The 17,649-nt window shown below is 44.1% G+C and overlaps 1 protein-coding gene across 1 annotated transcript in view; it reads left to right on the top strand.

Annotated features, from left to right (window-relative positions):
- Window positions 1–17,649, top strand: part of LOC121008813 (dynein heavy chain 11, axonemal-like) — a 489,011-nt gene that overhangs the window by 202,652 nt on the left and 268,710 nt on the right. The window contains exons 46-47 of the mRNA XM_040441508.1: window positions 4,083–4,287; window positions 16,371–16,536. Of these exons, the coding sequence (XP_040297442.1) occupies window positions 4,083–4,287; window positions 16,371–16,536 (371 nt within the window). The remainder of the gene's footprint in view (window positions 1–4,082; window positions 4,288–16,370; window positions 16,537–17,649) is intronic.

Here is a 17,649-nt window from a genome sequence, read left to right on the forward strand (position 1 = left end):
CCTTTAGCACTGCTTGGGCTTTCCATAACTTTTTTGTATATTCTTTATTTTCAAGCATAAACATGAACATACTTTGATATACAGTCATTTCAAATGAGAAGTTCTATTAATTCAGTATATGCATTTATCAACAATGAGTAAGATAAAGGAGAGGAGAGGGAGGAAGGGAAAGGTGTGTGTGTGGGGGAAGGGGGGAGGGGGTGGTACAGGGTATAAGGGAAAGGGGCCATAGGACCAGTATTAATAAGGCCCAGCCATTGCTCATGCGAGTGTAAAATGTTATCAAAAGAACAAAAATTATCTATCAGTCTCTATAACATACTTGAGAGAGTCCAATATGTATATGAATCCAATGCGGTGCAGCAGGAATTTCACCCCACAGTTGTATAAACATTAGGAATACAAAGAGCATAGTATAAACCTCTGGCGAACAGAATGAAGGAAAAGGGGTCGAAGTCCAATCTAGGATAGGCACTGCTTGGGTTTTCCATGACTTGAACAATCTAACATAGTACCTTTGATAGATTCCACCAATTAACATGTACAATGGTGGACTCTCGTGGGAAGGAATTGGAATATGTTGGATTTTATGATTTATAGGGAAAAAAGTTTTATACTCTGAGAATTCTTATCACTAAAAACGAGTAATATCATTCTCCCATTTGGTTCCTCTCCCATGAATACCTGTTCTTTCCATAAATATTTTATGCAGACATTGTGTAGGTATGAAATAAATTAGAATTTCCCATTGCAGTTATTAATTATGGAATCCTTCAGTCTCCTTAGGCATTCTTCTGACTGAGTTCTTGGTTGAAGAAGGGCATTGACACCCTTCTACCTGTCGCGTCTTCTCTCATCACAATGGCATCGGCTTCAGAATTACTTGCTTGCATACAGTATTCTTGCAAGATTTGGTGAATCTCGCGAGAACAGTAAATCTTAGATTTAAAGCGGTCTGCACTCATTGGGCAGCATCACAAACAATGAGAAGAAAACGCTCACTGAGGAGACTGGCCATTTACATATTAGGCACCAAAGCAGAGCAGGGTGCAATGTGGTGGAACTGAGGGGCTGATTGGAAAAAAAATGGCTGGAATCTGCTTAGGACAGACTACACAAAAAGATATAAAGTTCTTAAAGTGCCAGGTCCTCTCTAATTTATAGCTCTAGAATGCCTCAAACCTAAGTATTTTGTTGTAGTGTTTATCTGATTTTAAATAGGCAATATATTATTAGTCATATTTACCTTACTCGGCACAACCCATCGGATTTTTACCAAGATGCTGGGTCTGTCCTAGAACATGAATAGTGAGTGCCACACCGCAGTGGCACCTTTTTTTTAGCCAGAAATAAAGAAACAGATAACTTTTGCCTCTTTTATTTCCATTGTTTTACAATTTATCTTCCTCTTTTCTACGAAATCATGAACTCGTTCTTGTGGCACGTGCAATTAAGTGTGTGACTGAGCACACCCTTCTGTCCTTTCCTATCTGCTACATTGTGTCTATCTACTGTACATCTTTCATCTGATATTCCTTGTCTAAATCACTCAACGCATATTAGGTCGTTGCTCAGTTTATTAGGAATTGATCATGCGTTCATGCCTTCTTCCATTTCAAGAGTGCTGTTAAGGATTAGGATCTGTCGTAATCAAGTTGAATGTGATAATGAGAACATGTTCACATTGTTAAAGTAAATGAACCAGCGCACTTAAAGTGAAGACACATTTGAACTACAATTTGTGGTCTTCACAGCAGTATGGAATAGTCTGGGAGGACTGTTTATGGCATGATAACCCCTTAGGTTCCAGGTTTCAGCCTTCGACATGCTCGGATTCATCTCGTTTCATACTTGCCGCCCATTAGAGTGTAGAATATAGTTGTTTGGTTACACACTTTATATATCTTTTAATATGTAAATCTTATCTTTATATATCTATTAATAGAAAAAAAATAAAAACTCACATTTGATCCAGGAATAAACAAATCTTAGATTGTGCTCTTTGATGTTTAAACCAAGCACAATGCCTTGAGCAAACTCAGCTGGATGTAATGATACCTTTCACTTAGCAATCCATTGCTACTTTCTGAAGAAAGTTCTTTTAGTGCAGGTAAGTGCATCAAGGGCCTACCCAAGCCACTCTGTGCACCCTTGCTCCTCCTGTTTCCTCTGCCAGCCCCCCCCCCTCCTTGATTGATAGGGCCAGGCAAGTTGACTATGCAAGAACCTGGTCCTGTCAGTGAAGAAGAGGGAGGGGCTGGCAGAGGAAGCAGGAGGAGCAAGGGAGTTAAGTGTTTTTAACGGCTCATCTGCAGATGGATTTAATGTATTCTACAGAATTAGGGCTTGTTTGCATGACCGTTGGTTTCGCGTGGCCGTGCTGTAAACCGCAAATTGCACGGGCACCTTCCGTGGGGCAGGCGCATGAGGATCGCAGACCCATTCACTTGAATGGGTCCGCGATCCCTCCGTTCCGCAAAAATATAGAGCGTGTTCTATCTTTTTGCGGTGCGGAGGCTTCCGTTCCGCACCATACCGCATCTCTGGATTTGCGGACCCATTGAAATTAATGGGTCCGCATCCGTGATGCGGAATGACAACGTAACGGTGCCCGTGCAAATGCGGTCCGCAATACGGGAACGGGTCACCAACAGTTGTGTGAACGAGCCCTTAAGCAACAGGTTGCAAGTGAAAGGTATCATTGCATTCAGCTGAGCTAACCCTACAAGACATTGTGCCTGGTTTAACCACGGATTTCCTGGTCATAGATTCCCTTTAACCATTGCCTTAAAGGGGTTGTGTCACTTCAGCAAATAGCAAGGCATTTACTAATGTATTGTGATTGTCCATATTGCCACCGTTGCTGGCTGGATTCATTTTTCCATCGCATTTTACACTGCTCATTTCCATGGTTACGACAACTATGCAATCATCAGTGGTGGCTGAGCTATTTGCTGAAGTGACATAACCCCTTTAAGAACAATTCCCTAGTAATGTAATTGTTCCCTTTAAAAAAATGGGATAGGACAGGTGCAGGGAAATTATATCCTATACTCTTCCCTGCAGGAGCTATCTACATCATACAGATGCTATATATAGCAGTCTGGATTGTTTCAAGCAGAGTTGTAGCTAGACTTTCCTATCTGGGCAAAGATTTAGATCATAACCCTATGGTTCTTAAGGCATACGTTTTCTGGCATTAAAAAGTCGCAAAACCCGGTTTTGCGACTTTTTAAATGCCATTATGACCTTTTTAGTTGCAACTGGCATTTCTATGCCACCCTTACCAGTTGACGAAAATGGGCATGCTGTGCGCTGGGCCTTCGACCCCAGCACATTTATCATTATTCACACCAGAATATGGCGTTAAAAGGGCGTGATAGGAAGAGCAAAATACTGTCCTTCCTTATAGTGGTTCTCTTTTATCTGTTGCATACCACAAGGGACTTGTAGCTAATGAAGATGTTCCTTTGTGCAGGGTAAGGTCGTAGAGCAAGACTAGAACAACGTGATTTGGGTCACCTCCTTCATGAGTCCCTACCTATGTTTACATTTGCTCTACTGTAAATTACCATTTATTTCCCCTAAGAAGAATTTTTGGGGCTGCTACTGATTCTAATTCGGGATTATTCCTATTTTCTTTACTTCGTTATCCTGTTTCTCTTTTTTCACAAGGTTGTCCCTAAGTTTTATCACCTTGGTCTTTTATATCAACTCACTTTGACTGGATTCCATCTTGTTCTTAATGGGATGGATGACACCTGGTGTGACATCCGCCTATGACTTCATATGTCATCTGCACCTGTTTTTCTGTCTGGTACAGAGGAGGAGTGGCAGTGACAAGATAATGGAAGGGAAGTGTAACAGTAATGTATTTCATCTTGTTATTACAGGCCTCTTCTATACATCATTTTTCATGATAGGAGTATTTTTAGTATTTTTGTTAAATACAACTATGTGGAGATGTATAAAGACCCTTTCTTCATGCATGTGTTGTAGAAATAATTGATGCTCCATGCTTGATGTTAAAATACATCAATAATCATAATTGCTTTACTGTTTTTATCTTCATGTAAATACAGACTGTCCTAGTCCACACTGCTGAAACTATACGCTTGAAGTATTTCCTGGATTTGCTACTGGAGAAGGGGACACCGATGATGCTAGTCGGCAATGCTGGTGTTGGTAAAACTATATTGGTATCTGATAAAGTGTCCAAATTACCAGACGAGTACATTGTAGCCAAAGTCCCTTTCAACTACTACACCACATCTGCCATGCTCCAGCGTAAGTCTGATATAACATCCATGTTTTTACGTACATATACAGTGCCTTAAGATGATCCTGTGAAGGGCTCTTTCACACCGCTATTTTAACTTTTAACCTGCTTTGGGACAGTACTGTACCTCCATGTGCCTCTGATTTTAATAAAAAGGCACAAAGGATCTTTCTTATACATTTGTACAAGTTATTAATAATTGTGATACCTTCCATCACATGCCATGCAGCTTTTCTTCTGTAGAAAGATTTCTCCATCTGCTGCCATATAGGGTCCATGAACATGTCTTATTTAATCACTGTATAATGAAAAGTTATGCAACTATCTGACTTCAGGACCACAATAAGGAATATATCGGCCCCATACAGACAGTGGGGGCCCCGAACTGAGTAAACATTTGAAAGAAAGGTAATCCAGCTCAATACGCAGACAGTGCAACGGTACTTTATTTCAGCGGTTAAAAATCAAACATCCAGTTAAACAAAATTCTCGTTGACGAGGATTTAGTTTAACTGGATGTTTGATTTTTAACTGCTGAAATAAAGTACCGTTGCACCGTCTGCGCATTGAGCTGGATTACCTTTCTACTGGATTTCCACTTACCCGCATCCAAGTGCGGTTGTTCCGTGCTCATAGCAGATGAAGAGCAGGTGAGAGCCGTTTCATCTTTTCTACTACATACATTTGGTGGACATCTGAGGAAAGGGGATAATATGGTCTTTATAAAGTCTCATTTAATGAGCCCATGGGAGAGGGGTAATGTTTCTCACAGCTGGAGGTGTGCTACAGTGGTATCATCTGTGAGGCTGAGCTATCCGGAGAGAGAGGCTGCATTATTTATCTCATACCTAAATTCCATAAGATTGTGGCAATAGTTGTACTGGGTTTCTGGTTGATTCCATTCGCTGACAAAAGGCAGAAAAAGGTGGTGGGAAATTGAAAGAAAATTAAATCATAGGGGGCTCACTGGAGGATAAATCTGGGATAGACACTTTTGTCTAACTCTTTACCAACTATTGGTTGGTTTACTTTGTGACAGAATTTTTACGGTGGAATTGTGGCACAACTTAGCACAAAATGGTGCATCTTAGGCCATGCCTCTTTCTTGTGAAGCCGCATTCCTTTTTCTAGTAAGCCACATCATCTTGGTGAGCTAAGTGCTGAGGATTGCTTAAAAGGGGTACAGTACATGACAATCCCTTTATAACAACGCTAGAACCAGCTGTGTAACTCACATTAATTGTCAGCTCTCGGAATCACAGCTCAAGAGGCAGTTGAAGGATGAAACTGAGCATGTGCGGCCGTCTCAGTAGGCAACTCAAAGAAATAAGAGAAAAACAAACTGCAGGTGGCGCTAAACTGATACATTTGATTGAATAATTCAGTGACTATGCAAAATTTTGAATTACATGCAATTACAAAAGTATTCAGATCCAGGTGCTTGTTTGAAAACTGTAGAATATTTTTCGTGAGACAACAAGATGGGCCGGAGCGCATGCGCGCAGCTTGCTGAGAGGACATGCCTTAGTGAGCTCCGCTCCGTAAGCCGAAAATATCCCGTACTCAGCGCCGTCCTCACGACTCCAACAGCCTTTTAAACAGATGCAGGGGACCCCGTAGATGACCCGCAAGAAAGGGAGAAACAAAATCGCGTGTACGTCTGCTCCGTCGCAGACTTTACCGGAGATGTTCCGGCACTCCAGAGAAACTGTCATGGCGGACCCTACCTCATCTCCGGCCAGTCCCGCCTCTCCCACTGATGGTGGACACTCATCGGGCCCTAACATCACTGATCCGGGCCAAGCATCGCTATATAAAAACATAGCTTCCCTGTTTAAAGCGGAGCTCTCTCAGGCGGTGGAGGAGTTTTCCCGCCAAATCCAGGACTTGGGGAACCGAGTCTCTGAACTAGAGTCGCAGACTGACGACATATCTGATGCCATAAGAGCTGACAGGGAGGAAATCAACTCCCATGCCGCTCAGTTAGCCGCTCTGGAGCTAAAAATAGAAGACCTGGAGAATAGATCCAGAAGAGGGAATCTATGGGTCAGAGGCCTCCCTGAAACATTCCAGGATCTGCAAACCACCATGACTACTCTGTTTGGGGCCCTTCTACCCCAAGCTGAGCCGACACAGCTGCGAATGGATAGAGTTCATAGAGCTCTGGGTAAACCCCGCTCAGCAGACCTACCAAGGGACATTGTCCTCAAGTTCCACTACCCGGAGGTGAGATATCAAGTATTGGCGGCAGCACGCAATCGACCCGACTTACCAGGGCTGCCTTCCTCGGTGCACCTATATGCAGATTTAGCACCTTCCACACTCCGCAAACGCAGAGAGATGAGGCCGGTGACATCAGCCCTGCAGAATGCACAGATACGCTATAGATGGGGGTTCCCGTTCAACTTATCCTTCCAGCTAAACTCCCGTTCTCATACGGTCCATACCCCGGCGGAAGGCTTAGAAGTTCTGCAGCGGGCAGGGATCCCGTTTGAGCGCTCTGAAATTCCAGCTGCCCCACCGAGACCACAGTGACCGGCCAGGGTCTGGACCAAGGTTCCCCCCTCATCACCTCGCAGTCAATTGAGACTATGCAACTTCTGGACGGTCTCTACTCTTCTCCAGGATCGAAGGAAGGCACTTATCTACTGATCCGGACGCAAGCGATACCTTTTTTGTATACTTTTGGGGGCATGTTTTGCCCCAGTTTTGGTTTATTTTTTCTTTGTTTTCCTACAGGGATTTGGCGTGACGGACTTTCATGTTGCTCACTCCTTCAGGGTTGACCGGAATAGAGCCGTTTGTCCTTGTTGGGCACCGTCTACCTTCTACTAACCCACTACTATTTGCTGGCCTTGTTAGGCTCAGCCACACTGCATGTTATGTAGTCCTTGCAAGCACTTTGTTAATGTTATTTGGTTTAACGGTTACTCAGGGGGGTTATTCCTATTACCATTATAGATTCCAGCAGTATCAGTTCAATCTAGATAGGTCCTACACCACTTCATTATGTGTAAAGTATTAACCCATAATGTACGGGGCTTTAATTCCCCCAGAAAACACAAATCAGCCTTCGCTACATATCTAAAACATCTACCAGATGTTATCTGCTTGCAGGAGTCACACTTCACTCCCACATCCCATCCGAAATATTTCCACCAGCATTACACGAGATATTTCTCAGCCACGTATCTCACTAAAAGCAGAGGGGTTATCACCCTGTTAAAAAACTCCTTCCCGTTTTCACTGACCCAATCTATCATTGACCCAAATGGGAGATATGTAATATTAGTGGGCACCTACAAAGAAGAAACCTTGTGTATAGCCAACTTATACGCCCCAACGGTCGAACTTATTGCCTTTTTTAATGCTGTGGGTCGCATAATTGAATCCCTCTCCTACCATAAGCTTTTATGGTGCGGAGACTTCAATTTTGTCCTCAACCCTATACTTGATCGCTCATCTCCCCCTTGCCAACCTCGCCCATCTACTCACACAGCCAAAATACGTCAAGTCTTAGAATCTTTGTCCCTGGCTGACTCATGGAGAGAACATAATGGCTCACAAAGAGGCTACACCTACTACTCCCCTGCTCATAACGTATATACCCGTATTGACATGATACTGGTCTCCACTACCTGCCTTCCACATATTTCCTACTCCAGGCATATTGTTTCATCATGGTCCGATCATGACATGGTTTTGGCAGAGATTCTCTCTGCAGACAAATACAGCATTCCCTACTCTTGGAGGCTGAATGAATCCCTCTTAACACGCCCTGCCTTGTATGACCAGCTCCATGATGAATTGAAAAACTTCTTTACTGAGAATGCTTCTCCTGACATTGACCCTATGATGCTGTGGCTAACCCACAAAGCCTATATGCGGGGGAGACTGATAGGAGTGGCTTCCCGGTTAAAAAAAGAAAGGAATTCAACCCAAATTGCTTTAGAAGCTAAATTGACCAGGTTGGTCCGAGCTCACCAACAAGCCCCTTCACTTTACCTTCTAAAAGCGATTAAAGATGTTAAACTACAGCTAAATATTCTACTTTCCAAAAATACAGAAAAAGCCCTTCGCTGGACAGCTTCCTACTACTATAGATATGCCAACAAGCCAGACAAGATGCTAGCTCGCCAACTTAAAGCCAGACAGAAAATCAATCAATTATTTCAAATACGCACTAGCTCAGGACAGACCACTTCAAACACAGACCTTATATACGATACGTTTCATGCTTTTTACAGACCACTCTATTCTAATCCTGGAGAGCATCCTGGATCGAAGGGGGAAGATTTTCTATCTTCTATCCCGCTTCCGAAACTCACCCCTGAAGCGTCAGCATGTTTAGGCGAAGATATTACGGGGGAGGAAGTAGAATTCACAATTAAAAACCTAAAACTTGGTAAAGCTCCTGACCCTGACGGGTTTTCTGCCCTATATTGCAAGAAATTTGCCCCTTCACTAATCCCGCACATCACCCATTACTGTAACCATTGTAGCGGGATTAGCTCACGGGACCGCCGTCTCCTGGGATAGACGGGCGCTATAGGCACATAAAACACAGTCCAGTCCAAGCAAGTATGGTGCAACTGGCCTCAGCCAGTTTTATTGACTTTTGCAGAAAAAGAATTAAACAAAACAGTTCAAAACAAATGAAATACCTGGCCGTCTGGCCACTACTTCTAGACAGGTAGTAGTCCCTAACTACATGAAACTGAGCCTTGTGCCCAGCTCCATCAACAAAACACACTGTTGTTTTTACTCACACATAAGGGTTCTTCCCAGGAGCAGAGAGATCAGCTAGTGAGCTGTTTGCCCTTTTATAGCACACTCAGGTTGCAAGGTGATTAGCCACAGTTACACTGAATACCTGGAGTGGCTAATTGGAGCAGGGACCCACCCAACTCTCCCTGCTCCAAGCAGCCAGGCCCTTCTAACCAGGTTTTTAACAAAACCCTTGCAAAGAGAAAACCTAGTTTTCCTTGCTGTCAATTCCCTGGCTGCTTTTTAGAACGTATAGGACAGGAACCTAGGTGAAATGTAGACTCCTTCCACCACTTTCCCCCTGGTCCTGTCACATATCCTCCCCCCCTGTTTCGACCTTGGGGTAGGAACACTCTGTGCCCTTAAACAGTACATCCTGGACAGGGCATCTGCGTTTCTACGATGTGGTCTTAAAATTTTGTCCATCATCCTCTGAAATGTGGCCGGGGCCCCATGCAAACCAAAGGGAAGGACTACATACTGAAAATGGCCATCAGGGACACTAAAAGCAGTTTTTTCTTTGGCCCCCTCAGTCAACGGTACTTGCCAGTAACCTTTTGTAAGATCTAATGTGGTAAAGAACCTAGCATTACCAAGCCTATCAATCAGCTCATCCACTCGAGGCATTGGGTAAGCATCAAACTTTGAGACAGTGTTCAGTTTCCTGAAGTCATTACAGAAACGTATGGTGCCATCAGGTTTGGGAACCAAGACTATAGGACTAGACCAGTCACTATGGGACTCCTCTATAACCCCTAACTGAAGCATTGTTTGGACTTCTTGGGAGACAGCTTTACGTCTAGCCTCAGGTATTCTATAAGGCTTTTGGTTGACTCTGACCCCTGGTTCGGTTACAATATCATGTTCAATTATATCTGTTCGACCAGGTAGCTCAGAAAATACATCTTTATTTTTTATTACAAACTCCTTTGCCTCTTGGGTTTGAGATCCCGACAAAGTGTCTGCAATTTTTACCTCTGGTATCTCAAAGCTACATTCCTTTTTCCCACTGCTGTAAGCTGCTAACACCTCTCGGTCCTTCCAGGGTTTGATTAGGTTCACATGATAAATTTGGTAGGGCTTACGTCTACCTGGTTGGTGAACCCGGTAATTCACCTCTCCGACCTTCTCAACTATTTCATAAGGTCCTTGCCATTTGGCCAAAAATTTACTTTCTACTGTGGGGACAAGGATTAATACCCTATCCCCAGGGTTGAAGTTTCTTACTTTAGCCGACCTGTTGTAAACCCGGGACTGACTCTCCTGGGCCTGCAGCAAGTGTTCTTTTACAATGGGCATTACTTTTCCAATCCTTTCCTGCATTTGGGACAAGTGTTCAATCACACTTTTGTAGGGTGTAGCCTCACTCTCCCAGGTCTCTTTGGCAATATCCAAAAGACCCCGAGGGTGCCGACCATACACTAGCTCGAACGGAGAAAATCCGGTAGATGCTTGAGGCACCTCCCGTACAGAAAACATAAGATATGGTAAAAGACAATCCCAGTCTTTCCCATCCTGTGCCACCACTTTTCTGAGCATCCCTTTTAAGGTTTTGTTGAACCTTTCAACTAATCCATCCGTTTGGGGATGATAAACTGAGGTACGCAAGTGAGTTATTTTCAACAGTTTACACAACTCTTTTGTAACCTTTGACATAAAGGGCGTCCCCTGGTCAGTGAGTACTTCTTTAGGTATGCCCACTCTAGTAAACATCTGGAACAACTCCTTGGCTATCACTTTTGCAGAGGTTTTCCTTAGAGGTATTGCTTCAGGATAGCGGGTAGCATAATCAAGGACAACCAAAATGTATTGGTGACCTCTGGCAGACTTAACAAGAGGTCCCACCAAATCCATTGCAATCCTCTCAAAGGGAGTTTCAATAATCGGGAGTGGTACTAACGGACTCCTAAAGGTCGCTACCGGGTTGTGTAATTGACACTCTGGGCATGAATCACAGTATTCTTTTATCTCTTTATGTACCCCGGGCCAATAAAACCTCTGCAAAATCCGGTCTTTGGTTTTTTCATAGGCCAAGTGCCCTCCTAGCACATGTGAATGGGCTAGATCCATCACCTTTTGGCGATGCGATTTTGGGACCACAAGTTGCTCCACAACCTGCCCATTTTGCTCATCAACTCTATATAAGAGTTCATTCTCTATAGAAAAATGGGGAAATATTTTCTCTACCCCAGTATCTTGAGGTACCCCATTGACTACTTTCACACTTTGCCATGCGTGGGTTAATGTTGGGTCCCTGAGTTGAGTTGTCCCAAAGTTATCATTGGAGACTGGCAAGTCAGGGAGACCAATTTCCGGGACATCATCAGTATCACCTGCAAGCACTGCTAAGGGAAAATTCTCGGTTTCACTCTGGGTCACCCCTACTGTTTGCACATTTTCAGTCTCAGCCAGGGGAATGGGATCTAGAGCAGACCCACTTAAACACTTATCAAGCATATTCCACATTTTCCAAAACAGAGGAAAATCACACCCCACAATGACAGTATGCAACAGACTGTTTACAACCCCCACTTCATGGGTTACTTTCCCGCACGGGGTTTCAAAAGAGACTATAGCAGTGGGGTACTCTTTTGTATCCCCATGTATGCAGATGACCCCCATCTGTCTCTTTTGCAGCTTCCTAGTGTCCACCAGGCTGCCATGCACAAGAGTCACTAGACTACCAGAGTCCAACAGAGCTTGAACTGAGTGTCCTTCAATCACCAAGCTGCAAGTTTGTCGCTCCATATCTGGGGTCGGCAAGGCAGAGTAGGCAGGTCCCGCAAACAATGACCTCCTCCGCCCACTGTCACACTCCATAGGCTCAGCCAAAGGACAGTTGGCAGCCACGTGGCCCAGTCCTTGACATCGCCAGCAAACAATGTTTTTGAACGCCCAAGGCTGTCTAGGGCTAACTGGCTTAAGAGGTCTGGCTAATAGGTCGGTCTCAGTTCCTACTTTACGGCCCTCCTTCCCCCCTTTAGATTAGGAACAGTCTTACCGCGATCAGTAGACTTCTGGCTCCCTGGGGCCGGCCAAGTAGGAGAGAGGTCTTGGAGATACTCCTCGGTGTTCAGATACCGCTCCACTAGGGCGACGAGCTGATCCACATCCCTGGGGTCCGCTTGTCCCACACAGCGCTGTATCCGAACTGGTAGAGCACAAACAAACCGGTCCAGGACCACTCTTTCTACCACCTGAGTGGCTGTAGATACCTCTGGCTGTAGCCATTTTTTAGCCAGGTGAAAAAGATCATACATTTGCGACCTCGCTGGTTTATCCAATTGGAAAGTCCAGTTGTGCACTCGCTGGGCTCTGACCGCAGATGTTACACCCAAGCGAGCGAGAATTTCTGCTTTCAGTTTTGGGTACTGTCTGGCATCCTGCTCACTCAAATCATAGTAGGCTTTCTGTGGCTCCCCACTCAGGAAAGGAGCAAGGGTGTCTACCCACTGTTCGGCTGGGAGTTTCTCTCTTTCAGCGGCTCTTTCAAAAATGGTGAGGTAGGTCTCCACATCATCCCCTGCTACCATTTTTTGAAGGGAAGCTTGCACTCTCCTCCCCACAGAGATGGATTCCTCCTGGACATGGGGCCTTTCAGCCAGCACCGCTATCTGCTCCACCAGACTTTTATTAAGCGATTGCTGTTCTCTGAAACCAGCTTGCGTAGTCTCCATGAACAACCGATTGGTTTCCTGCTGGTTAGCATTCGCCTTTTGGAGCTGTATGTTAGCCTGGATCAGCTGTTTCAGCACTTCCTCCATATCTGCACTGTTTGTTTTTTTTCAGAACAGCAGACTTACCCCAGGACATAAAACTTGCTGGATTTTTGTGCCAGCGCAGCCTCCACCATATGTAGCGGGATTAGCTCACGGGACCGCCGTCTCCTGGGATAGACGGGCGCTATAGGCACATAAAACACAGTCCAGTCCAAGCAAGTATGGTGCAACTGGCCTCAGCCAGTTTTATTGACTTTTGCAGAAAAAGAATTAAACAAAACAGTTCAAAACAAATGAAATACCTGGCCGTCTGGCCACTACTTCTAGACAGGTAGTAGTCCCTAACTACATGAAACTGAGCCTTGTGCCCAGCTCCATCAACAAAACACACTGTTGTTTTTACTCACACATAAGGGTTCTTCCCAGGAGCAGAGAGATCAGCTAGTGAGCTGTTTGCCCTTTTATAGCACACTCAGGTTGCAAGGTGATTAGCCACAGTTACACTGAATACCTGGAGTGGCTAATTGGAGCAGGGACCCACCCAACTCTCCCTGCTCCAAGCAGCCAGGCCCTTCTAACCAGGTTTTTAACAAAACCCTTGCAAAGAGAAAACCTAGTTTTCCTTGCTGTCAATTCCCTGGCTGCTTTTTAGAACGTATAGGACAGGAACCTAGGTGAAATGTAGACTCCTTCCACCACTTTCCCCCTGGTCCTGTCACACCATTTAATGCAAGGTTCCAAGCCCCCGTCAGAATTCCTATCTACCAAAATCACTGTAATACCCAAGCCAAATAAGGACCCCTTATCGCCCTCCAATTACAGACCCATTTCCCTCCTCAATTTGGATAACAAACTATTTACCTCTATTCTAGCACGCCGCCTTAACAGGCTGCTCCCTGATCTCATACATAAAGAGCAAACGGGCTTCATTCCCGGTAGAGAAGCCCCGGATAACATCCGAAAAATCCTGAACCTAATACAAAGAGCCAACAACGCCAATACCCCTATGGCGGTGCTAGCACTGGATATAGAAAAGGCTTTTGACACTGTGACTTGGCACTACCTATATAAGGTGCTATCCTCAATGGGCTTTGGGGGGCCTTTCCTGACGGCAATACAATCCCTGTACTCCACACCCGAAGCTAGCCTTAAACTACCATCCACGCATAGCTCACCTATTCAGATCCATAGGGGTACACGACAGGGGTGTCCTCTATCCCCGGCCCTATTTGCTTTGGCAATGGAACCGCTAGCTACCCATATAAGAGCTCACCCGGATATTACCGGTATCTCAGTTGGAGGGAAGGAATATAAGCTAAACCTTTTTGCAGACGATATCCTATTGTCCATTACCAACCCCATTATATCCTTTCCCTCTCTAATGAAGGTGTTGGATTCCTTCTCAATGACTTCAGGCCTTAAGATTAATCATACTAAATCGGAGCTTCTTTTATGCAACGTCACGCCACCTACTAAATCCCTCATATTACGAAACTTCCCGTTTCAATGCAAACCTCACCATATTCCATATTTAGGAACACAACTGCCCACATCAATTGACTCAGTTTACAAAATCACCTACCTGCCACTATATCGCAAGATTAAGGAAGACCTCGTATCTTGGAATACTCTACCAGTATCCTGGGTAGGAAGGATCCATATTATAAGAATGGTAGTTCTCCCCAGACTTCTCTACTTATTTAGAACTCTCCCCGTACCGGTCGTTACCAAAGACCTACGGGCCCTCCAGGCTGTTATCATGAAATTCATCTGGGCAAACAAACGTCCCCGAATATCCAGGATAACGATGTGCCGACACAAAACCCAAGGAGGGCTCTCAGTCCCAGACCTTATAAAATACTACAAAGCAGCCAGATTGGCTCAATTGTTCCTAACCCATCTGGATCCTAAAACACATCCATTATGGATCCCATTGGAACAATCTATGATTGTTCCGTACACCTGGAGGGCCTTACCTTGGTCTATTCTTCCCCTACCAGATGTCATTCTGTCACACTTTTACCTTCTCCTATGGAGATCTGTAAGATTTAAGTTTTCATTACAATCCAAACTCTCACCATTAACATACCTGATAGGTAATCCCGCTTTTATCCCGGGCCTTCAGACACACGCCTTGGAATGGTGGATCTCTAATAAACTATGCACTCTCTATAGGTTCCTGACTAGAGGTAAATTGCTCTCTCTATCCGAATTTAGAGACAAATATTCCCCCCCTGAACGGGAGCAGTTTGCGACTAGTCAGATTTTTTCTTTCCTATACTCACTGCGGGCAAATAATCAAACCATTGATTTCACTCCATTTTAGCGATTTGTTACCTACTCATTATACAAACAAGGCTTATTGTCTCAGATCTATGGAGTGCTTAACGCACCACTAGAGGGGGCTAAGTTGCCCTATATGAGAGCGTGGGAGGAGGATATACATGAGGACTATCCTGTATCCAGATGGTGTCAACGTTCCCAGACCCTTACCAAGGGGTCATGGCAAACTACATTAGCAGAGACGTCTATAAAAATCCTACACAGGATTTATCTGGTTCCAACAAGATTGCACCGTATTTATCCTAAAGTATCTCCTAGATGCTTTCGGGGCTGTGAGGAAGATGGTACAATGCTCCATATTTGGTGGACGTGTCCAATAGTTAGGAGGTTTTGGAACCGGATTAGCAACCTAATAACATCCGTTTTTTGGGTGGTGTTTACCCTACATCTCTCCATTTTTGCCTCCTAGTTGACAAACCCTCCTGGCTTCAATATTCCAAATTTAAACTATCACAATTCATACTCCTGGCGGCTAGAATATATATAGCTTTCAAATTGCGATCTCCCACGCTTAGCTATCAAGCAGTTCTAGATAGGATTAATTGGATTCTCCTATATGAACGGCTGACGGCCATTCGTATTGATACTTTCACTACTTTTGAAAAGCTCTGGGAGCCATGGCTGTCCTCCTCCCACTCCACAGATCTCCGATATTGCATTACTTTATGATCGATATTAACCTAGCTGGATGTTTTCTTCGAATTCTTGGCAATTGAAACTGTACTCCATTTTGGATATGTAAATCGCTGATGCTGCATACCTTTCTTTAACTAATTTATATGCTGCAATTGGAATACCACCCAATAAATTGTTGTTCCCTCAACTTATACTCACATTTTTAGCTTATTCTATTATGTATTGACATGATTTTTCTTACATACATCTTTCAATAAATACCCCATTGAAACATAAAACAAGATGGGCCAAATTGCTTAGAAATGCGCTAATTTGGGCCAAACTTTTGTGCAGTTTGCATCAGCATCTAGGTACACTGACAGTAGTAAATGTGGGCCAAATGATGTAAAAAAAAGTTGCATAACTTTTCATGATGATTAGATTACAATGATTACACTTTAATTATGACTGGACAGACCATTTAATGTTGATTATGTTTTCACTGGATGTCACTTGTACCTTCATGGAGAAGTTTATAAAGGATTATAGTCCTGCAGCTGTGTAACATTGCCGAAAATTGACCGTGTTGTGTACAGAATTTATAAACCTACAGATCTGTTATATTTTTTTTGTTTTATTTTTAATAGGCGTCCTAGAAAACCCTTTGGAAAAGAGGGCAGGAAGGAACTATTCCCCACCAGGAACCAAAAGACTGATTTATTTTATAGATGACCTCAACATGCCAGAAGTGGATGCTTATAGCACAGTACAACCTCACACTTTAATTAGGCAACATCTAGATTACAGTCATTGGTGAGTATTTAATCTACATGTAAGAGGGATGACAAGGATGTCACAGTTGTAGTTGAGTAGATCATTTTAAAGTGGTTGCGCAGTGGTATAATATTGATGACCTATCCTCAGCATAGGTCATCAATATCCAGTGGTGTAACTAGAAATGACTGCGCCCCACAGCAAATTTTTGAACACACAACCCGAAACTTCTGCACAACGCCTTCCTCCTGTTCAACTCTAATTCCTGTGGCTAGTCAAGTTTGCTCTCTCAGACGAGGCCTGATAGCCGCACGGTCTGTTTCCTGCAGTGTTTGTATATAAGATAATTGTATAATACTGTTGGGGGGGTCCTGACAAAATCTTTTAGTCCTCCTCCTGTATGGGCCCCTTCTGAATTCAGGCCCCAAAGCAGCCGCTTCCCCTGCTTCCCCTATAGCTACTTTCCCCTGTCAATATCAAATCGCCAGGGGTCCGACTCCTACATCAGCTGTCAGTCAGCCGTTTGAAGGGGTAATTGCGTTGTTTGACTGTTGCATCCTCTTTAATATTTACCTGCATGCCATCTCCCATGTAGCGGCGGTGCAGTGTATTTACACCATATTCTCTCTCTTGAATGGAATAAGCAGTTGTAGTTACACTGCACTGTCAATACAAGGGAAATAGCGTGCAGTTAAACCGTAAAGAGGATGCAGCGCTCTTACGAGTGCCATGACCTCTTTAAACAGCTGATTGGTGAGGGTGCCAGGAGTCAGACCCCTGCCAATCTGATATTCATGATCTGTGCTTAGGATAGGTCATCGGTATTATTCCACTGCACAACCCCTTTAATAACAACCTTTTTGAGAGGTCCTTTAAACTCGGTTTGGAGATCTTGGTCTCTGGCAGAGGTTCCATCAAACTGGCTTGCATCAAAGTAACTGTTAGTTCTCAGCCCATCCCCTGCCTAAACTCAGCTTGTGGGGTTGCATTGGTTACTTAGTAGAAGAATTGCTCGGTACCTCCATGGGTCTTTGTCAGTGTCGGACTGGAGTGCCTTGGGCTCATCAGTAAAATTCATTCTGGGGACCCACTGTACAGCTACATGGAAATATTATCTGCTCTGCCAGCAGCAGGGAGACTGCAGAGACTTTG

Source organism: Bufo bufo, chromosome 7, assembly GCF_905171765.1.
Source record: "Bufo bufo chromosome 7, aBufBuf1.1, whole genome shotgun sequence".
Taxonomy (NCBI): Eukaryota; Metazoa; Chordata; class Amphibia; order Anura; family Bufonidae; genus Bufo; species Bufo bufo.